The sequence below is a fragment of the Conger conger genome, chromosome 10 (assembly GCF_963514075.1).
Source record: "Conger conger chromosome 10, fConCon1.1, whole genome shotgun sequence".
Classification (NCBI taxonomy): Eukaryota; Metazoa; Chordata; class Actinopteri; order Anguilliformes; family Congridae; genus Conger; species Conger conger.
In genome coordinates, this window is record NC_083769.1 from 3697732 (window position 1) to 3721736 (window position 24005).

At 47.1% G+C, this 24005-nt stretch overlaps 1 protein-coding gene across 1 annotated transcript; it reads right to left on the reverse strand.

Annotated features, from left to right (window-relative positions):
• Positions 1 to 1900: 1900 nt before the first annotated feature.
• Positions 1901 to 17966, reverse strand: LOC133138580 (caM kinase-like vesicle-associated protein). The gene is made up of 13 exons (XM_061257460.1): positions 17937 to 17966; positions 13939 to 14045; positions 12227 to 12358; positions 11855 to 11929; positions 11278 to 11416; positions 10195 to 10315; positions 9342 to 9417; positions 5220 to 5356; positions 3709 to 3787; positions 3489 to 3576; positions 2968 to 3133; positions 2501 to 2631; positions 1901 to 2077 (listed from the first exon to the last, which is right to left on the reverse strand). Exons 1-13 carry the CDS (start codon positions 17955 to 17957, stop codon positions 1901 to 1903), a joined length of 1449 nt encoding a protein of 482 aa, XP_061113444.1. The 5' UTR covers positions 17958 to 17966.
• Between the last annotated feature and the right edge of the window lie 6039 nt (positions 17967 to 24005).

A 24005-nucleotide genomic window follows, 5' to 3' on the forward strand; every position in this document is an offset into this window, starting at 1 on the left:
CTCTTGTCCATGTTCACTTTCCTTCTTGACTAATTGTCAACTAATTGTTTTTATAAATGTCTCAGTTAGAAATTCAGTTGTGAAATGAGTCACTTGACTGTGCCGTTGGAGTGCCAATGGAGACCCCTGGAGGATAATCATTGAAATACAATTTAAATCCTTGCGGGTCAGAGGGTGGAGATAAACTAGTGGCCCTAGTAATAAGACGGATATCCATCTTAAATACAATGCCAAGTTGTATTGTACAGAAGAGATGCTCACAATTTACTGGCTTTCAGTCAAGTTTTGTAGTCTATGCCATGCTGTGTTCCCAGCATATTACACACACACACACACACACTCACACATACACACACTCCTTCCTCATTTCCAGCACTCACTCACTCACACCCTCATTCACTCGCTCACACACTCACACTCACTCACTCACTCATACACTCACTCACACTCACTCACTCACACACACTCACTCACTCACTCATACACTCATTCACTCATACACTCACTCACTCACTCACACACTCACTCACTCTCACTCACTCACACACTCACTCACACACTCACTCACACACTCATTCACTCACTCACTCACTCACTCACTCACACACTCACTCACTCACACACTCATTCACTCATACACTCACTCACTCACTCACACACTCACTCTCACTCACTCACTCACTCACTCACACACTCACACACTCATACACTCACTCACTCACTCACACACTCACTCTCACTCACTCACACACTCACTCACTCACACACTCATTCACTCACTCACACACTCACTCACTCACTCACTCACACACTCACTCATTCACTCACACACTCACTCACTCACTCACTCACTCACTCACTCACACTCACTCACACTCACTCACTCACTCACACACTCACTCACTCACTCACTCACACTCACTCACACACTCACTCACTCACTCACACTCACTCACTCACTCACACACTCACTCACTCACTCACTCTCACTCACTCACTCACTCACACACACACACACTCACTCACTCACTCACACACTCACTCACTCACTCACTCACACTCACTCACTCACACACTCACTCACACTCACTCACTCACACACTCACTCACACTCACTCACTCACACTCACTCACTCACTCACTCACTCACACACACACACTCACTCACTCACACACTCACTCACTCACTCACTCACTCACACTCACTCACTCACTCACACACACACTCACTCACTCACACTCACTCACTCACTCACACTCACTCACTCACTCACTCACACACACTCACTCACTCACTCACACACTCACTCACTCACTCACTCACACACTCACTCACACACTCACTCACTCACTCACTCACTCACTCACACTCACACACTCACTCACTCACTCACACATACTCACTCACTCACTCACTCACACTCACTCACTCACTCACACTCACTCACTCACACACTCACACACACTCACTCACTCACACACTCACTCACTCACTCACTCACTCACTCACTCACACTCACACACTCACTCACTCACTCACTCACTCACTCACTCACTCACACTCACACACTCACTCACTCACTCACTCACACTCACACACTCACACACTCACTCACTCACTCACTCACTCACTCTCTTGGTCCTGGGGCACTGGTAACTGGGTGCGGTGAGTTGCTCATCAGCAGTAGGTGGCTGTGAAGTACCTATTTTGCCTTGTAGGATGCATTTCAGTGTATATGTTTTATCCAGCAGACCCATGGGTAAGTTCCATTCGCCATGTATATACACTGTGTGTCTGCATAGCTTTGTGTTTACATCAGTACATCTATGGTATAGAAACAGCTGTGCATACCAGTCAGCAAGTTTGTGATTTAGATTCAGGTGGGTGTAACACAGGAGCTCAAAGTCCGCTGCCTGACTGTCCTCCGCTGGGAGACAGTGCTCCTCTGCATGGCCTAACAACATCCCCCAGGCCATCCTGTCCTTCCTGAGAGACGGTCTGCAGGTGGGGAGGTGGGGAGGGTCGGGCAGTTGTGGGGAGGGGAGGGCAAATGGTTTGGCAATTTTGATTGTCTCTCTGCTCCAACATGGGAGGACTGTCTTCCTCCATTTTCTCCAGGGTTTGTGTTTCTGTCTGTTCAGTCATGTTGCCGCTCCTCTGCCCCCCTCCAGGACTGCTGCTCCTCTGCCCCCCTCCAGGACTGCTCCTCTGCCCCCCTCCAGGACTGCTCCTCTGCCCCCCTCCAGGACTGCCGCTCCTCTGCCCCCCTCCAGGACTGCTCCTCTGCCCCCCTCCAGGACTGCTCCTCTGCCCCCCTCCAGGACTGCTCCTCTGCCCCCCTCCAGGCCTGCCAGCTGGCGAGTGAGAGGAAGGGCAGCGGCTCTCAGGCAGCGGAGCTTCAGTCTGTCCCTGAGCAACAGGGGGCGTGCCTGCGGATTCCTCCCACCCACAATGCACCTCTCCCTGCCTTCTCCCAGGCTGGCCTAGTTCATGACTCACCCCTCCCCCGCTGCCCCCATTTCCACGCTCCGCCCTCCCCTCTGCAGCGCCCGCCGGAATCTGGCACCCGGAGACGGGCTCGCCCCTCCCCCCGCCCTCTCTCCCCTGCTGCTGCGCTGCCCCGTGCTGGCCTGCAGGGGGCGCCGTAGCCCATGTGGCAGCCAAGCAGGGAGCCGAGGAGGGCGAGCTCCCGACAGAGGAGGCCGGCAGACGCCTCCCGGCAGCGCTGCCGCACGCTTGCTCCTCCTGCTCCTCCTGCTCCTCCTGCTCCTCCTGCTCCTCTTGCTCCTCCCGCTCCTCCTGCTCCTCCCGCTCCGCTCGGCCCCAGGCTCCGGAGCGAGGCTGCTCTCCACCTCTCCTCCCCTGGCTCTCTGGAGCGGCCGGTGAGGGGGGGCCCCCTGTGGAGGCCGCTGGGCGCTCCTCTCCAGGGCTGAGCGGGGGAGCGGGCCTGTTCACCCCTCTCTCACTTCTGCTCCTCATCTCTCCGACCTCTCCGTCTGCGCCCCGCACGCTCTCCTTCCCTGCCCCCTCGGGCTCCGCGCACCCCCTCTCGCCCCCCTCCCTTCCCGGGGACCTGGGCTCTGAGTCCTGGGTGCGGAGGCGCTGCATGAAGGTGGTGACGCAGAGGGCTTTCTGTGGGGGGGAGGAGCACGGCAAGACAACAAGAGATTCTAATATGTTTTTCATGTGTAAGTTTATCCTGCTGAGACTCGACAGTCGGCTATTTTTTTAACATAATAGTCTTTGATGACACAAACATGCTGCCATGAAAATATTTTTAAATTGTTTATTTCATTTCCCTTGTTTCAGCATAGTAGAATAGTAGAATATATGGTTGTTGGGATTAAGACCAGAGACTTGTGTTCCCTATCAGGGACAAAAATGAATTACTGGGTCATAAGAGAACATGTGTTCTGTGTAAATTTGGAGACTAAAATACACAGTCTACCCGTCTGTCCATTTGCCCTGTTGCAGTGCTATTTCTTACCCTCCATTTGGACCTGGCGAAGTTCCTCTCAAACTGTGCACACACCACGTCCTTCAGGTTCCTCTCTGAGGCTACCTGCCCTGTCATCCTGAGACAAACATACACACACACACAGTATTTGTGTGTTTGTGGATGAAGAATGATATTGTGTGTGTGCATGTGTATTAATTCCTCACTGACACTCACACAGCTGTGATGCGTACACGTGAGTGACACTCACCACTCATGGGCCAGAGCTTCAGGAGCTGTGATTCTCAGCATCTGGTCGACCTCCATGAGCCTACACACCAGCGCTTTGGCTGAGGGCAGGACACACACACACACACACACACACACACACACATGCACAGATGGACACACACACACACACACACACACACACACACACACATACACACACACACACACATACACACACACACACACACACACACATACACACACACACACACACACACACACACATACACACACACACACACATACACACACACACACACACACACACATACACACACACACACACACACACACACACACACACACATACACATGCACACAGATGGACACACACACACACACACACACACACACACACACACAGACACACACAGATGGACACACACACACACACATACACACACACACACACACATACACAGATGGACACACACACACACACACACACACACACACACAGACGGACACACACACACACACGTACATACACAGAGGGATACACACATACACACACAGATGTAAAATAGCAGACCAACATACAAAAAAGAAATACAGGGAGTTATGAGTTATGATTCTTATCCGTTAATCTTATTTTAACAATTTAACAAGTGTGCCCAGGGCACATCAGAAATCGTCTAAGACCTGATCATAGCACAGTCAGATTTATGAACACTGCAATGAAATCTGGAGAGTTCTGTCAGTAATCACGGTCAGAGTAATCAGATTTGTGATTGTGGATTAGTAGAGTCAAATGTGGATTTATTTGACCATCTTACAATACCGCAAAACAGGTAGTGCCGCCTGTAATTTAGAGAAATGAAGAGAGAATGACTGCAAAAATAATTCAACGTGACAGATGCCCACATATGCGCTCATCTCAAGTAATCCCTTATCGACCGACATAAACCAGGCCAGGCCCTTTCCCCACGGCAATCACAGCCCCTCCTCTACTGTGATTACGCCCCTCCTCTACTGCGATTACGCCCTTTCCCCACGGCGATCACAGCCCTCCTCTACTGTGATTACGCCCCTCCTCTACTGCGATTACGCCCTTTCCCCACCGTGATCACGCCCCTCCTCTGCTGTGATCACACCCCTCCTCTGCTGCGGCTACGCCCTTTCTCTGCTGCGGCTACGCCCTTTCTCTGCTGCGGCTACGCCCTTTCTCTGCTGCGGCTACGCCCTTTCTCTGCTGCGGTTACGCCCTTTCTCTGCTGCGGCTACGCCCTTTTTCTGCTGCGGCTACGCCCTTTTTCTGCTGCGGCTACGCCCTTTCTCTGCTGCGGTTACGCCCTTTCTCTGCTGCGGTTACGCCCTTTCTCTGCTGCGGCTACGCCCTTTTTCTACTGCGGTTACGCCCCTCCTCTGCTGCGGTTACGCCCTTTCTCTGCTGCGGTTACACCCTTTTTCTGCTGCGGCTACGCTCTTTCTCTGCTGCGGCTACGCCCTTTCTCTGCTGCCGTCTGCATTTGGGTCAGAGCGCGGGGCTACCTGCAGCGGAGATGTCGTCCCAGTAGGGGGAGTCGAACTCAAACTCGCCCGCGGCGATGCGGCAGAAGATGATCCGGTGGTGCAGGTCCGTGTTCTCTTCCTCTGCCTCGTCGAAGAACGGCGGGTTTCCCGAAAGACTGCCGCACATAACGAAGGAGAGCTTTGCTAAAGGTACAATTGATCATTTTGGACTTCTAACGGTCAAGAGAGGAATTGCAGCAACAAACACCCTGAAATCACGACACTGTTTATCCCTCCCCCTTCTCTGTGAATGCGCTGACATTGAAAACCCCCCCCCCCCACACCATTGGCTGTGGCAATTAGAACCAATTTTCAACCAATGAGCTTGAATTATTGAGCAGCTATACAATGTTTAGGTACAAAGTGTCGGTCCATCAACTGTATATTTTGAAATATTTAAGGACTATAAACAATGGTCCTGTAACAATGTTTTAACAGAAAAATCTTACCTATTGTAGCTTTAAAGCCAAAGAATGAAAGGGAGAGAAATGCATATGTACAGTATATACACTCAGTGAGCACTTTATTAGGTATTTATTGGTCTTCTCCTGCTGTAGCCTCTATACTTAGAGGTTTGGTGCGTTTTGTGTTCAGGGATGCTTTTCTTCATACCACTGTTGTAATGTCCAGTTATTTGCGTTACTTTCACTTTCCTGGGATGTAACAATGCATTTTTGCTGAAAAGGATGTTTGCTGACTGGATGCTTTTAGTTTTTCGCACCATTCTCTGCAAACTCTAGAGACTATCTCTTAGGTTTCGTGTTTTCACCGTATTGTATTGTGTCTAAGTGCGTCGCATTTCAGTGTTTTTGTAACCTCTGTGTGCACACTGTTGTTATGTGTCCAGACCATACTCGTTAGTATACCATTGCCCGTTAGTTACCGACCCTCCGCCTGTGAACACGATTATGACTTGGATCATCCTTGTTATACCTGTTTGCTAGAGTTTTTACCCATTGCCTGGACTCTGTATTACGAACTGCCTTATCCCTACTGAATCTGTTTGCTGGCTCTTGACCTTCACTTGTCTGACCTGCATATTTTATAATAAAGACTGTTATAAAATCTACCCCTTGGTCTCGCATCTGGGTCACTTGTTCTACGGACCTGATAGAACAATCTGGCCAGAATGGACCCAGCGAGTCCGACCCCGGCTATGGAGGTGCTGAGACTCCAGGGACAACTCCTGGGAATGCACGAAAACGAACTTCGCTCTCTAAGCCAAAACCCTGGCAAACTCCCACGTCTCCATGCCTCCACCTGTTCCTGCTCCTGAACCAGTCTGGTCCCATCCAGAGCCCCTTCTGCCACCACCGGAGCACTACGACAGCGAACAGCAGAACTGCGCCTCCTTCCTGTCACAGTGCTCGCTCATATTTAAGCTCCAGCCTTCTACCTTCCCCACCGAATGCTCCAAGGTGGCCTATGTCATCACCCTCCTGTCCGGCCGAGCCTGAGAGTAGGGAACCGCCTTTTGGGACTCTAGCGCCCCGGAATGCTTCGCAACTGGCATTAAGAGGGTGTTCGATCAGGCCATCTCCGGACTAGCTGTTCCATATCTGCCAGGGGTCCCGTTCTGTCTTGGATTTCTCCATCGAGTTCCAGACCCTGGCAGCTTCAGCAGGAAGCGGACACGCCGCGTTAGGGGACACCTTCCAGAATGGGCAGTCAGAGCAGATCCAGGACCAACTGACCACCTGTGAGCTGCCGGCTTCCCTGGACGCCCTCATCGACCTGCCGATCTGAGTGGACCCTCGGCTAGGGGAAGGACGCACGACCAGGCGACCGCAGGAACCGGATCCTCTTCCACCACCTCAGAGCCCTCATCCCTGATGCCAGGTCCCTTGGGAACCTCCATTACCCGAACCTGAACCCATGCAGGTGGGATCCACGCACCTCACCACCATGGAGAGGGAGAGGTGGGTAAAGGAGCATCTCTGCCTGTACTGCTGTGGACCTGAGACACCACCTGACCTGTCCTCCATCCCACCTGTCTACCACGACGTAGGACAAGCCTGCTCTCTGCCTATTCACCCGTCCTACGATTGTGCAAATGAACTGCACCCCAGCCCCACTCCGCCAAGAGGTTGTCTCTTCTTCCTGTCTGCTCCAGAGACCCTCTCCATGGAGAAGTACATCAGTGGCTTCTTTGTAGAGAAGAAAGACAAATCTCTTTGGCCCTGCATTGACTACCGTGGACTTAATGACATCACTATTAAAAACCGCTACCCCTTCCCACTTATCTCCTCCACCTTTTCATCACTACAAAAATGCCAGTTCTTCACTAAGTTGGATCTCCGCAACTGCAAGGGCGAGGAGTGGAAGACCGCTTTCAATACCCCGGCCACTACGAGTACCTCGTCAATGATGTCCAACATGATCAACCGCTTCGTAATTGTTTACCTGGACAATATCCTCATCTTCTCTGCCACCCTGGAAGAACACGTCAATCACGTCCGTCAAGTGCTCCATCGCCTCCTGGAGAACCGTCTCTGCGTCAAATCTGAGAAGGGGGAGTTTCACCAACACTCAATCCAGTTCCTCGGCTTTGTCGTCTCCGGGGGGCAGCTCGAAATGGATACCGAAAAGACCTCTGTGGTAGCTAATTGGCTTCCTGGGGTTTGCCAATTTATACAGGAGGTTCATACGAGGTTACAGCTCCGTCGCCGCTCCCCTGGCTGCCGTGACCCCCAGCACTTTCTGCAGGACACCTGCTGCCGACTCCGCTTTCGGGGAACTGAAGAAGGGCTTCTCCTCTGCTCCTGTCCTGACCATGCCTCCTGATCCGGAGAAGCGGTTAACCCTGGAGGTGGACGCCTCCGACACCGGGGTCGTAGCTGTCCTGTCCCTGCGGTCCCTGGCCTGTTCTTCAACCGCTTCAACTTCTCTCTGACCTACCGGCCTGATGCCCTCTCCCGACTATACTCACCTCCTCAAGGAACCTGCCACCATCCTGCCTTCCAGTACCCTGGGCCCACTCGTCCCGACTCGCCTGTCACCCTGGGGTCAGCCGTACGCTGGCTCTCCTGGGCCGGTGCTTCTGGTAGCCAACAGCCAAACCGGATACGGCCAAATTCGTGGCCGTCTGTCCTGAGTGTTCCCGAGGGAAGTCTAGTAATCAGCAGCCCCAGGGACTCCTCCAACTACTTTTTGTTCCTAGTCACCCACGTTGCTCTGGACTTCATCTCCAGCCAACTGTCTCAAAGGGGATGTCCGTTGTCCTGACTGGGGTAGACTGGTTTTCTAAATGTGGGCACTTCATTGCCTTACCCAAGCTCCCGTCATATAAGGAGACCGTCAAATTCTTAGCCCTCCACGTGTTTCGCTTACACGGCCTTCCCCTGGAGGTTATCTCGGACTGAGGCCCTCAGTTCTCCAGTCAGTCTTGGAACGCCTTCTGAACGCTCATCGACGCCAAGGTCCAACTATCATCCGGCTTCCACCCACAGACCAACGGGCAGAACGAGGGTCACAATCAAGAACTGGAGAAGACATTCCGCTGCATGGTGGAGAAATCTCCAGCCTCCTGGGTGGATAGCCTACCGTGGATTGAGTACTCATACAACTTGTTGCCCGTCTCCTCCACTGGATTGTCTCCATCACCTGTTGCCTGGGCTACCAACCTCCTGTCTTCCCGGAGGAGAAGGAGGAAGAAGAGAAGGAGAAGGAGGAGGAGGAGGAGGTGCCGGCGGAACCTGGGTCGCTTGTTCTGTGGACCTGATTCTGTCGAGCGTGTAAATCACAGGAAATCAGCAGTTTTTGTAGATACTCAAACCACAATGTCTGGCACCAACAATATTTCTATCGTCAAAGTCACTTTGTAATTTCTTCCCCATTCTGGCATTTGGTCTGAAAAACAACTGAACCTCTTGCATGCTTGTATGCATTTTGTAGCTACCACATGATTGGCTGATTAAATATTTGCATTAACAAGCTGGTGTACAGGTCTAAGTGGTCACTGAGTGTACAAACTTGTACTATCCATACCAATCGAAAACGGGTAGTGCAACTTCTGATGCAAAAAGATTTGACCAAATTCTATCTCAGAAATTAGCAATAATGCAGACAAAAATGTATTTTCATAGCACTGCAGTTGCTTACAGTATGTACATGATAACTCCCACCGCCCAGCAGTCCACTGGCCGCCCGTAACGATGGCGCGTGACAACCTCTGGAGCTGAGGCAGAAGAGAGGGCGAATCTGTGAATCATACTGTGAATAAACTGTAATATAGAGCAGGGATCCTCAAATCACGGTCCTCGAGGGCTGAGAACTGCTGCTTTTCCACCCTCCCTTTACCTAGGAGTCAGGTGTGAAGACAGTCTGGCCTATCAGCTGCACTTTAATTGTTCAGTTAATTACCTGGGACAGCCAGGGCCAGATTTGGATTTGAGGTCCAGATTTGATGATACATATATAGAGGATATCACAGACAACAGAAACATTAACAGCAAGACAATCAGATATAAAGACAAAAAAACAGAGAGGGAGGTTGAAAATGACAGACTGAATGGAGGTCATTAATGAGAGAAAGGGAGGTTATTAATGATAGAAAGGGAGGTTGTAAATGATAGAAAGGGAGGTTATTAATGATAGAAAGGGAGGTTGTTAATGAGAGAACAGGAAGTTGTTAACAAGAGAACGGGAGGTTGTTAATGAGAGAAAGGGAGGTTGTTAATGATAGAAAGGGAGGTTGTTAATGAGAGAAAGGGAAGTTGTTAATGAGAGAAAGGGAGGTTATTAATGATAGAAAGGGAAGATATTAATGATAGAAAGGGAGGTTGTTAATGAGAGAACAGGAAGTTGTTAACAAGAGAACGGGAGGTTGTTAATGAGAGAAAGGGAGGTTGTTAATGATAGAAAAGGAGGTTGAGGGAGGGAGGTCGTTAACAACAGCGGAATGAGAAGTCATTAATCACAGCTCCTTGTTATATGAAAATCGAAAAGTATATACCCAGGTACTCTGGTGTGCCACAGGGCTCAGTGATAGAGCCATTCTCAAATGTGGACAGGTAGAAGTCCCGCAGCACCACTTTACTCTGGTTATTCTCGGTGTAGTACATCAGATTCTCCAGCTGGGGGAAGGGATAGGCAGGGGAAATGCACAAAAGGTGAAAACAGCTGGGACAAATCCAATTAAATTTTCAAGAAATTCTGCTGAACAAATACAGTTCTGCTGAATAAATAGCAGTTATCAAATACAGTTCTGCTGAACAAATACAATTCTGCTGAATAAATAGCAGTTATCAAAAACAATGGTTATGCAACTAAATATTAGTTCAGTAATTTAAAGTGAAGTTAAATCTTGAAAACTTTATTCGGTTTATACAGTTTGAAGAGAGTTTGAAGAGAAAAATGTTGACACTGCCATTTTTTTTTTACAGATTAATATTCCTTTTCTTTGCTTCCTGTAAAAGAATAATGCAGACTTGATAAAATTAGCTAATGCTTTATTTGGAATTAAATGTGTAATGTTTCCACCACATTTGAAATATTGAATTAAAAGCTCTTAAAAAATATTTGCACTTTATTCACTTTTTTTAACGCACTGCAATTTATTTGAACACAACTGTACAATTGTTGTTGTTCAGGAAGTAGCCTATTGTTGAATATCTTTGTATCATGTTGCTATTTTCTTGCAATCACCCCTTGTCTGTGTCATGCCTTCGAAATATTTAGTTTGGGAATATTAGCCATTATACAGTGCTATAGACTATTATAGAATGCTATAGAATGTTGGCTTTTGTGCAACCATAAATTCATGAAGTGACTGAAATTATGCACTTGTGTGCAGTAATATATCTAATGAATGTGCTTAAAATGACTTTTATTGGTTTGGTTCTGGTCCAGCCTATTGCAGCATGCTTGTAAAGCCTATTACGAGTTCTAAAAATAGATTTTTAATCAGTTAATCGTCATTAATTAAATGTTGCCAGGTAACCAAAACATGAAAATACTGAAAATGCCCATACCTAGCACTTACACACACTTACTAATTCTCCCCGTATATATATCTACAAAATACGCACAGTCACACCTTTAAATTCCTGTGGACGATGTTGAGGGAGTGCAGGTAGGCCACGGCCTCCAGGACCTGGCGGATAACGTTAGCAGCATCTCTCTCTGTGTAGCTGCCCTGATCCAGGATCCAGTCAAACAGATCCCCTCCAGTGGCACTGACAGCCCAAAAACACATGCAGTAATGATAATACGATACCCAGTATGCTTGTTGTTACTGTGTAATAATAAAACAACAATCATACAAAAGAAAGAAGTACTAATGATTATCATCATCACTGGTTGTTCTTAGACAGAAGATGGACAGAACTGCACATAATTAAACTGGATTTCGTTTTCTGCCCCCTTGTGTACACTCCCATGACTGACTAGGGCATGTAAAGCATTGACTGTTCTTTTCTCCTTTGGGGTTGCAAATTAATTTTGTGCTCCTTGCTACAAGGACCTCTTATGTTCTATCCTAATGCCATTACTGCCTAAACAAAGGGTAATACATTTAGCAGATAAGACTTCCAATCACCAAAATGGCTTAGAATTTCCTTGTGTTTCTGACAGCATATCCTCTAGAGGAGACTTTATCAGGTCTGAGGACTCACATCTCCTGAATGATGAAGTATTCCTTCCTTGTTTCGTATGTGTCCATCAGCTGCAATATGTTAGGATGGCTGAGCCTGTAAGAAGAACACCCGGAAGCCAACTGACACTTAAAAGCAGGTGTACAGATAAACACCACTCAGAAAGCACTCAGTGTTAGCATTAGCAGCAGCTAGCAGAGCTTACAGCTCTCCCATGCACTTTCACCGCTGAGAACCCTGAATAGCGCTGCACTGTCAGGGTGAATATGGGCCCCACTCTCAGCGCTGCACTGTCAGGGTGAATATGGGCCCCACTCTCAGCGCTGCACTGTCAGGGTGAATATGGGCCCCACTCTCAGCGCTGCACTGTCAGGGTGAATATGGGCCTCTCACTTTTGCAGGATCAGAATTTCGTTCTTCGCTGCACGCCGCACTTTCCTGCCGTCTTTCTTCAGGAACTTCTTGCAGATGAAGAGCTGGCCCGACTGCCGCTCCCGGGCCAGACACAGCTCACAGAACTCCTTCCTACAGAGACAGAAAGTCACAGAGCTTCCTACACGTCCCACAACATCTGCTGTGATGGAGTCACAGCACACACACACTGTACAGAGTGACAGCACACACACACACAGACTACAGAGTCACAGCACACACACACACTGTAGAGAGCCACAGCACACACACACTGTACAGTCACAGCACACACACACACTGTACCGAGTGACAGCACACACACACAGACTACAGAGTCACAGCACACACACAGTGTACAGAGTGACAGCACTCACACACACTGTAGAGAGTGACAGCACACACACACACACACACACTACAGAGTCACAGCACTCACACACTGTACAGAGTCACAGCACACACACACACACACACACTGTACAGAGTGACAGCACACACACACACAGACTACAGAGTCACAGCACTCACACACTGTACAGAGTCACAGCACACACACACACACACACACTGTACAGAGTGACAGCACACACACACACAGACTACAGAGTCACAGCACACACACACACTGTAGAGAGCCACAGCACACACACACTGTACAGTCACAGCACACACACACACTGTACCGAGTGACAGCACACACACACAGACTACAGAGTCACAGCACACACACAGTGTACAGAGTGACAGCACTCACACACACTGTAGAGAGTGACAGCACACACACACACACACACACACTACAGAGTCACAGCACTCACACACTGTACAGAGTCACAGCACACACACACACACACACACACTGTACAGAGTGACAGCACACACACACACTGTACAGAGTCACAGCACACACACACACTGTACAGAGTGACAGCACACACACACACTACAGAGTCACAGTACTCACACACACACTGTACAGAGTGACAGCACACACACACACTGTACAGAGTCCTCTGTGCTTTCCGTTGTCTGTTTCCTGCTCCGTTCCCCTTCCATTGTTTCAGCTGCCCCATTTTGTGTCTCCACCTCCCCACTCCTTATATGTACTTCCTTCCTGTCTCCTGTCATTGAGTCCACTTGTTTCTGATTTAGTGCTTGTTACTAGTGTATTTAAATCTGTCCTTTTCAGTTTCTTGTTGCTAGTTTGTCTTTCCGTTATTCTGTTCCCTACCCCGGTTCTAGCTTCCTCTACCCCGTACCTGTACCCTGTTATTTTTTGTCTAGTTCTGCTCTGTTCTGCTTTTGGATTTTCTGGTTTTGATCTCTGCCTGGTTTTTGGACTCTGTGTTTTGGTTTTTGTACTTGTACCTTCACTTGTTCCTGGTTTTTTAACTCTGCCTGTTTCCCAATTACGCTCTGTCTACCCATATGTACCTGTCTGCTTGGATCACGACCATTGCCTGTTTGTGGATTACGTTTTGGAACTGCCCTCGGTCATTAAAGCCGGTCTTATTCACATCATCCCTGATTCTGCTCTTGGTTCTCCCTGTCCCGAATCCTGACAGGTTGGCTACACATGGTTCAGAGTGTGCCAAGACATGCAGAGATGGTTCCAATAACATAAAATGGAGGCCTCCGTCAGGAGAGACAGAGCTACAACATGAAGCATTGATTGCCTTGCGGGGACTCACGCCTTGAGAATCTGTCCAAGCTCGTATTTATCTGTAATGTCCGACAGGTTGCTCGACTTCCCGCTCTCCCGCGGGACAAGGCATCCAAATGGCATGATGGAGCACACCTGCCAAAAACAGAGATCCCATTGTTAAATTAACTAATGTACCAGTAGAGGACAGCCATTGTCATTTTGCTGGTAGAGGTCTGTAGGTCAGCAATGTAGGACACTGTCAAAATCAAACATCAATTTAATAAATTTGAGAAAACACTCTACGTGTGTGGCAAATGTTGAGATGCAGATTGAACGAAATCCAACAAACATAACAACATACATAACAAACTGAATGAACAGACAAACAATAAACTGAAAATATTAATCTGATGCTTTCCCACATTGTGTACAACAAACATCATCCTCGATTCAGTTAATAAGCCAATGCAAACAGGTTACCACACATTCCCAAGGAGGCCAGAGCACAACAACTAGAAAGCAGTCTATTGGATACAGAATAAAAAAACTAATCTCCATTTTAATTATGATAATAAGAAATAGGCATTAACTGAAGGTCTATATTAATCAAGATAATACGAAGTGACCTGAAACTAAAACTCAATTATAATTATTATAAAGCAAGGCCATGTGGGTCTGAAAAAGTCAAAACATAACAAAAACATCACAGCATGTTGAAAAAGGGAGGGGATTGGGGAGAACTCAGAGTAATCTCTTCTGCCACTAATCTAACACTGTAATCCCGAGACAGAGGACAGAAAGAGAGAGAGACAGAGAAAGAGAGACAGAGAGAGAGCGAGACAGAGAGAGAGAGGGAGACACAAAGAGAGAGAGAGAGAGAGAGAGAGGGAGAGACAGAGAGAGAAAGAGAGAGAGATTTTTTTTTATTTATTAGTTCTTATTTTAATGTATGGTTCATGTTCATTTGTTGCTAATCATTCAAGTATTGTTCAATGTGAAATTTATGTTTTTATATATATGCTTTGGCAATACAAACTGTAATGTTCTGTCATGCAAATTAAACTTGAATTTCATTTAATTGAAATTGACAGAGAGAGAGAGAGAGAGAGAGAGAGATAAAGAGAGAGAGAGAGAGAGAGTGAGAGAGGCAATAAGAGACAGGTCAAAAAAAGAGAAAGGGGTATGCAAATCATGTCTAGTCTAGTTTGCTTCTTACTACATATCCCATTGTTCCTGCAAAAATAAATACTCATTTGAAAATTTGAGAATTAAAAGAAAAAATGATACAAGTCTAAACAACATCACATACAAGTTTATTCAATTTCTTTATAAAGCCAATGTTGTGTATATGAACAGAAAGAGTCTGAGTCAGACTGGCTTGTCCCAACATTGGTGAAAAAGCCATTGCCCCACTTTTCCCAGAATAGTCTGGTCTGAGAATAAAAACTATGCATATTAAATGGAACCCAAAACCTCCCATACACTTCTCATTATGGAAGTAGCACAGTAAAAATGGGAAACAAAAGGCTAGATTTTGTCAGAGGGTCATTGGCATGAGATGGGCTGAAATCAAAACTGTCCAACGCATTGTAATGTAATGGGTTAACGGCTGAGGTGGAATAGCCTAAAGACTGATGACTCATAAATCACACAACTGTAAACTTTCTGTTCTGGGCTGATAATTGGGGTGTACTGGTACCCACAGAACAGGCACTACTGCAGAATCTGTCTCTGGAGCAATACTGTCAGGACTGGTCCCTGGCAATGAAAGAGAAGACACAAATAATGACCAACCAGAAAATCCAATTTTTCTCTTGGTAACGAAGCCATGAAGCACTTATTAAACTACACCTATCTTTGCCTATCAGTGTGTTTGGCTGCTTTAGCATGGCAGAGAATGCAAAAAGAAAGGAGCACAATGCAAAACCAAAAAAAGATTTTTAAAATAAATGGGGCACTTACAATCCTGGTCTGAACACTTTTGACAGGCTAATTTAGCCCTCTGCGCTACATGGTAGTTAGGTTTGGAGTACATTCAATCAGTGTAACTATGCTAATTACTACACTAATCATCAGGAATCAAAGTGTATGTCGCCTACCCCTAAATATAAAGACAATGTGATCATATATAAATATACCCCCACACCCAATGCCACCCCTGGAAGCAAGATGAGGCAATTCTGGCTTTCACTGTGGTGTCTGATAGCCCCATAGGCTACAGAGAGAAGAGAGAGTGTACTCAACACCCACAAATAAACAAAACAAACAAATGAATAGCAGAAATCTGCACCCTTATGGGTTCCGGGAAAAAATAATAAAACAAAATTAATATGGTAAAAAAAAAAGCCAGGTATCGGTTCACTTTGCCTCTAACAGACTTTGTCTCTCAGCGTGTGTACTCCCAGTCTCAGCCCCGTACCCTGGAGACAGGCGCCCGTGTTATGCACCTGGGCTGAGTCGCCAAGACAACCCAAGTGTGTGCGCTCAGTAGGCATGATATAGAGTGCTCCAACTGTCCACCAGAAGCACCCCCCCCACCCCCAACAAACACACACACACACACACACACTATACACACAAACACACACACACACACACACACACACACAATACACACAAACACACACACACACACACGCACAGACACACACACACACGCGCACACACAAACACACACACACACGCACACACACACACGCGCACACACAAACACACACACACACACACACACACACATTGTACACACTATACACACAAACACACACACATTATACACACTATACACACAAACACACACACACACACACTATACACACAAACACACACACACACACACACACACACACATACTTATACGTACGTAAAGAAAGACCAAGAAAACAGGGAGAGAGATGATTGAGAGCAACAGAGAGGGCCGGACCAGGAGGAGCACACCTGACAAGCTGTCTTCAAATAGAGAGCTGGGTCATGCTCTGTCCACACGAGACCACACTGTGCAACACTGCGCCACGCTGGGCCAATATGCTCAGGCTCTCCCAGTGCATCCGCCCCAAACATGCATCCCCAGCGTGGGGCTTCCGGGGCCAGCAGGCTGCCAACCACTCAGTGACCTAGCTCACCAGATATATCAGCACAAGAACAGATTTTACTGCCACACACACACACAGGCTCCACTTCCGCACACATAAGGGCCTGTTTCATCAGAGAACTGCAGATACAGCTTTTACTGCCTCACACACACTGCATCGAGACCCGTATGATCATTAACTGGAGATGATGTTAAGGCCCGGTCCCGATGGGACTAGCTGGGACTCAAGTTCCCCAAAATTCTTTACATAATTTGATTCTATTTTTAGTGTACACATTTGGAATACCTAATCATATTTTAGGCCTGTCCTTTCACAGAATGTCAATTTAGGGCAGAGCAGACTCCTCTCCTGCGAAGAGCACGCTGCAGGCTGTCGCTATTTTTAACATCAGCTGAGCTGCGCAGCCGTTGAGTCGGAAGAATACAGCACATGCGCAGCTGGGGCAGGCAAAGGGCAGGCACCCAAGGACCCAAGGACCCACACTTGTATGAGCTAAGGGAAACTCAGACTTAAACCCTCTCTCACTGGGTGGAGCAGTGGGAGTCTGACCATACTGTAGACCATAGCAGATATACGATGGAGAGAGCTGAGCAGACAAAGGGACTGATGTCACACATTGATTTTCCGTGGGTTTGAGAAATGTGTTTTGTAACCGCAGAAGTGCACTTTTCATGACGCCATGTTGGACAAACCAGAGACTAAGTGCTCAGAAAAGGGAAAAGAGGAGACCCTTTTATGGTCATGGAGTCCAGGGGCCTCGTTTATAACCGTTGCGTACGCACACAAAAGGGCTTGACATGCCACTTTCTAAGCATAAATTGGGATTTATAAAAAAAACTTGGAGGAAATGTGCGTATATTTCCAGAAACTTTGACCCATGCATACGCACATTATGGAGGCAGAGGGAAATAGTGACTCTGCAGGCAAAGTAGTGAAATAGAGAAAATGCACTCACCGAGCACTTTATTAGGAACATTAAGTAAGATTTGGAGGGGCTCATCGCCGTGGCCATCCGGGTGGTTTCTCGTCTCAGTGACCGTCACCGTTTCTGGAGCCTCGAGGGGAGACTTCTAGAGCCTGGTCCGGTCCTCCATCCCGCGGAGAACAGCCTAACCAGACCGGACAGGCAGAGCCTATGAGGGTGGATCGTGGATCTCAGGCCGACCTGAGAGGAGAGGATGAGAGGCCGGCTATGCCTCTACTGCGGCCAGGAGGGGCACTTTGTCTCTTCATGCCCGGGAAAAGCCAACGCCCACTAGTCAGCGGAGTAGCACTAGTGGGCGTGACTCCTGTTGAAGTCTCCTCTAAACACCGTACCTGTCTTCCCGCAACCATCATCTGGGAAGGAAAGATGAGGAAGGTATCCGCCCTAGTCGATTCTGGAGCTAAAGCAAGTTTTCTGGACACCGGGGTGGCTGCCAGGTGGGGCATTCCACTTGCCCGGATGCCACAGTCCCTGGTGGCCAACTCACTCAGTGGTCCGAGCCAGTATCACCCACACAAGCATTCCCCTAAAAATGCTGATCTCCGGAAACCATCAACAGGCGCTAGTCCTCCACATTATAGATTCCCCACATTCCCCCATCGTCCTGGGCCACCCATGGCTCGTTAAGCACACCCCCGAAATGGACTGGGAAAGGCATGAGATTTTGGGCTGGAGTCCATTCTGTTCAGCTCATTGCCTTCACCAAGCCCACACTTCTGTCCCGAGAAGTATTCCCAAGAAAGTTCTGGATCTGGAAGAGATCCCACCCGAGTACCTGGACCTGAAAGAGGTCTTCTGCAAGTCCTGAGACACCTCTCTGCCCCCTCACCGGCCCTACAATTGTGCTATCAATCTTCTTCTGGGAACCACCCTGTCCAGGGGACATCTGTTCTCCCTATCCCGCCCTGAGACTGAGACCATGGAGAAGTGGTCTCAGTCAAATAATCAAATAACCAATGCAGAATTTTGTGTTGTTGTGTATGCACACTGGCTGATATGATTAGCAGAATTGCAACAACAAATATTGTAAAGTATGTGTGAACTGTGAACAAGACACAACAAAGTGGGTTGTGTATTCAAGGCACCTGTATTGTTTCTGTGTCAGAGAGACAACGTGTGTGTCTGCAGATGGAAGTGTGAGAGTGTGAAAATGTGTGTATAAAAAATACATGTGTCATAGAGTGAGAGAGAGAGAATGTGTTTGTATATGTGTGTGAGAGGGAAAATGGGTACGCGTGAGTGTGTCTGTGTGTGTGTGAGAGAGAGAGAGAATGTGTGTGTGTCTGTGTGAGAGAGAGAGAGAAAGAGAGAGAAAGAGAGAGAGTCCCAGCTTCTATTTTTGGTCCCTGACATACCACTTCTCACATCCACCTCTCTTTCCCTTTTTGTTCCCTCCCACTCAGCCCTCCTGTCTGCCTTCCCTCTTTTTCTTTCTTTCTTACATCATTTTTCTGTCCATCCATCTGTCAGTCTGTCTGTCCTAACTGTCTTCCCTGCCTCTATTATATAGTTGTTCACAGCTTTAGCAGCTGTACTGTGCTCCTGGAGGGGTGGTATAGCAGCTGTACTGTGCTCCTGGAGGGCTGGTATAGCAGCTGTACTGTGCTCCTGGAGGGGTGGTATAGCAGCTGTACTGTGCTCCTGGAGGGGTGGTGCTCACAGCTTTAGCTCCTGGAGGGCTGGTATAGCAGCTGTAATGTGCTCCTTGAGGGCTGGGGAGTGGCTCTCTGTCCCACAGGCACATTATTAACCAACAGCCGGTCTTCCCAACCCCTACTGACACCAACATCTACGCCGTTATTTCACTTCTTAAAAAGACACATGTTGGTACAAAGATAGAGAGAGAAAAGGAACTTGAGAGAGAGAGACACATATTTGCTGAATTGTTTATATTACGTATCTGTCTATATAGGTCTTAATGTTACACAATCGTATTTGATCATTCATTAAGGTGGTCCAAGTGAAAGGCATTAAGGCATTCAATTGTTTGTATGTTTAATACACCACACCTTAAATGACATCACTAAAAGTGCCATCATGTACCGTGATTTGGCAAAGTGAATGTATCTTTGGCACTCATTGATAATGTGTATGGTCTGGCAATAGGCTACCTATTGCACGTCATGCCAGAAAAGTACAGTACTTCACAATTAACAGAAATCTTTTTTCCTCTTTCCCTGCAGTATTTTTGTTGTCACATTTGCTACAGTGACACTATGCTAATATAGTGTCACATCTAATATATGCTAATGAAGTGCCATTTTCTGACATTTTAGGCATTTAGCAGACACTCTTGCCCAGGGTGACTTTCATAGCTTACATTCTTCAGATACAGTTCATATATATAGTAGCGGAATATTTAGTGAAGCAATTGAGGTTAAATACTGCTCAAGGGTACAATGGCAGTGCCCCACCTGGGAAGCCAACCTACAAACCTGGAGTTACCAACCTACAAACCTGGAGTTACACAGCCAGTTCCCAGCCACTATCCTATGCTATGCAACTACTCAAACATCAATGTGTGAACCCAACTGCTCAGACCTCAGTGTGTGAACCCAACTGCTCAGACCTCAGTGTGTGAACCCAACCCAACTGCTCAGACCTCAGAGTGTGAACCCAACTACTCAAACATCTGAACCAGGACTGCTTGAGGACAGCGGTCCTAGTTAGAACAGGGATGCACACAGACAGAGTAAGGGCTAAGGGAGCAGGTCATTCAGTGCAGAAATGGAGAAAGTGGGAGATGTGCATGACTTATGTCTGTGGAAGGAAAGCCAGCCCAAAAATGGACTGCACTGTTCCAGTTGAGGGACAGAGAGTGGTAACAGGAATAAGGGGGTAAAGTTGAGGGACGGAGAGTGGTAACAGGAATAAGGGGGTAAAGTTGAGGGACAGAGAGTGGTAACAGGAATAAGGGGGTAAAGTTGAGGGACGGAGAGTGGTAACAGGAATAAGGGGGTAAAGTTGAGGGACAGAGAGTGGTAACAGGAATAAGGGGGTAAAGTTGAGGGACAGAGAGTGGTAACGGGAATAAGGGGGTAAAGTTGAGGGACAGAGTGGTAACAGGAATAAGGGGGTAAAGTTGAGGGACAGAGAGTGGTAACAGGAATAAGGGGGTAAAGTTGAGGGACAGAGTGCTAACAGGAATAAGGGGGTAAAGTTGAGGGACAGAGAGTGGTAACAGGAATAAGGGGGTAAAGTTGAGGGACAGAGAGTGGTAACAGGAATAAGGGGGTAAAGTTGAGGGACAGAGAGTGGTAACAGAAATAAGGGGGTAAAGTTGAGGGACAGAGAGTGGTAACAGGAATAAGGGGGTAAAGTTGAGGGACAGAGAGTGGTAACAGGAATAAGGGGGTAAAGTTGAGGGACAGAGAGAGTGGTAACAGGAATAAGGGGGTAAAAGGACATGACATGCAGGTGGTGCTTATCTCGGACTCCCGTTGCCAGGAAGACAGTGCTTTCCCTCCACAGCAGTAACAGGCGCTGACCCATCTTCATGTTGTTCAAGCTTACATGTATACAGGAATGCAAGCTGTGTGTGTGTATGCATGTGAGTTATGTGTCGATTGTAAAAGATGGAGTGTGTGTTGGATATTAAAGGCAGCGCACGTGTATGCACGTGAGTGTCAAGACGACACTGCAATCAAGGAAGAAGTAATGTAAACACTTAATTGACCATAATGAATTAAGATTATTTAAACACAATAAGATTATGTTACTCTCTTCATTGAAGTAACCATTATCTGCAACTGACGTCTGCGAGATGCAGCACTGTCATGTCTTCTAAAGTCTGAAGCTGAGTGCAATTGTAAATGTCTTAATCAAGCTATAGTCTTAACCAAGCTATAGTCTCAATCAAGCTATAGTCTTAATCAAGCAATAGTCCCAATCAAGCTATAGTCTCAATAATGATTCTTGTTGTCTTTGTAAAATTTTTGAATACTTCTGATGAGATAGTTCACTTCGGGGTGCCTCAGGAACATCTTAGCTATAGTCTTAATCACGCTATAATCTCAATGAAGCTATAGTCTTAATCAAGCTATACTCTTAATCAATCAATATTAATTGCAATATTGACAATAGTCAAATTATCGTATGCATGTAAATGCAGTCAATGAGTGGTGGGTAGGATCAGTGAAAAGCTGGCGGGCGTGTGCCTTAAGTATGTTTGAGCCGGTGGAGAAGATGTATGGAAGACAGAATGTGTCTGTGAGATGTGTAAAGGGTGGTGTGTGAGGGATACAGTTTCACCAGCAGTGCTAGGGCGAGGAAAAACTACGACAAAGACAGCTGTGAATGTAAGCAAATTGCTCCAGTGATTTTATATCACCACTACACCTGTCTGACTACACCTGTCTAAGTGTAAACCTGAGGGTAAAACTGAGCAACATGTTCACCTGTCACTTCTACTCTGTCTTACTCTCTGAGAAGGGTTTAAGACCTTGCCTGGCTTTCTCTCTCTCTCTCTCTCTCTCTCTCTCCCTCCCTCTCCCTTTCTTCCAGTTATGTACTGCTGTCCAGAAAGCAGGAAGAAAATAATAGCCATTACCCTCTCCTTTGTCCCTTGAGGAAAGTGTGTGCTTGACCCTGTCTGACCCTGCATCATTACTATACCACAAGAGGGAGAGAGAAGGATCGACAGGAGGGAGGAGGGAGGAGGGACTGGAGAGATGGCAATTATAGGATACTGATACTGCTCCACCCCAGCTGCACCATTAATATCACATTAGTCCTCTTGTGTTCAATTTCAGTGATCATCTGCAGTCCAGGGTCTATTTGTAATGTTAATGCATCCCCAGAAGGCTTCCATTTGTTTCATTATTAATGATTAGTGATCACACCATATTTGTGTCACACATAGGTTGCACACACACACACACACACACACGCACACACAGTGACGACCAAATTTAGAGAAGTATGCATTTTATGAGAATGTTCTTTGAACTGAACAAGGAAATAAGGAGAGAGAGAGCATGCATTAGGGCAGGTCCCATAATGTCAGAATCACGGGATGAATGATTAAATGCGCAATACATTCATCTCTAGCCCTACAGGCAGAAGCCAAACACAGGAGCAATACATGCCCTCACAGCAGCAGAAACAGCGAGCACAGGTGTAAAATATTCAGTGTAACTTTCACAGGTGTCTATTCTCACAGGTAGAAATGTAATTGACGAGTTAATTTATAGATCAAGAGGGGCACTCCTTCAACCGTACACCAGCCTCTCATCACATCGTTTTCAGCATGACTGAATGATCCCTCCTTCAGAGTTGCAGAACTCAGGATTAGACTGAGACAAACGGACAGCGATCAGATCCTTTATGAACTGGATACAGTTAATGAGGATAGTCACACCAAGAGAAAAAAAGCAATCAGGAAAAACGCAAATAATGCGAATAATGTCAGCAGCTTTAAAATACTTTAAAAAAAGATCATCTGGAACATCAAAGAAACATTAGTGCCATCACTCCAGCGAACCTACATTTTACTTACAAATGTAGTGTTGCGGTTCTTCAGGCAAAATACGTATTTTTAAAAGCAATGTTAAAACACAACAAAAGCATGCAACCTCGAAAAAAACAAGCTTTATTAGCGAACCAAAACTCCTATCGGGTCTCAAAAATGCAGAGAGGTTGGAACCGTTTTAACTCACCTAGAAGACCGGGACTTGCTGAAATAGGCAACACTGAGCGCCTAGAACGGGAAGGAGTTTCGCAGAAAATCCATCGAATTCAAAACTTTAATGGTTTGGAAATATTCTTTTCGGTTTAGATTGGACAGCGATTGCAGTTATGCTTATGTGCAGTAAGGCGTTTTAGAGACGCGTAATCCTACAACACAGCCTGCCCATCTAAGCGCCGCAGCGCGCGAAGAGGTGATCAGAGCTCGAGCCGCTCAGGCAAAGTGATTCAGCAGGACGGGATTGGCGCGGATTTAACGGCAACAAACATCATCTCATCATCTGTACTGGGCAGGGACATAGATAACGCCCCACCCTATGCTGGAATGCATCAAACACATCCCAAAGCATCGAC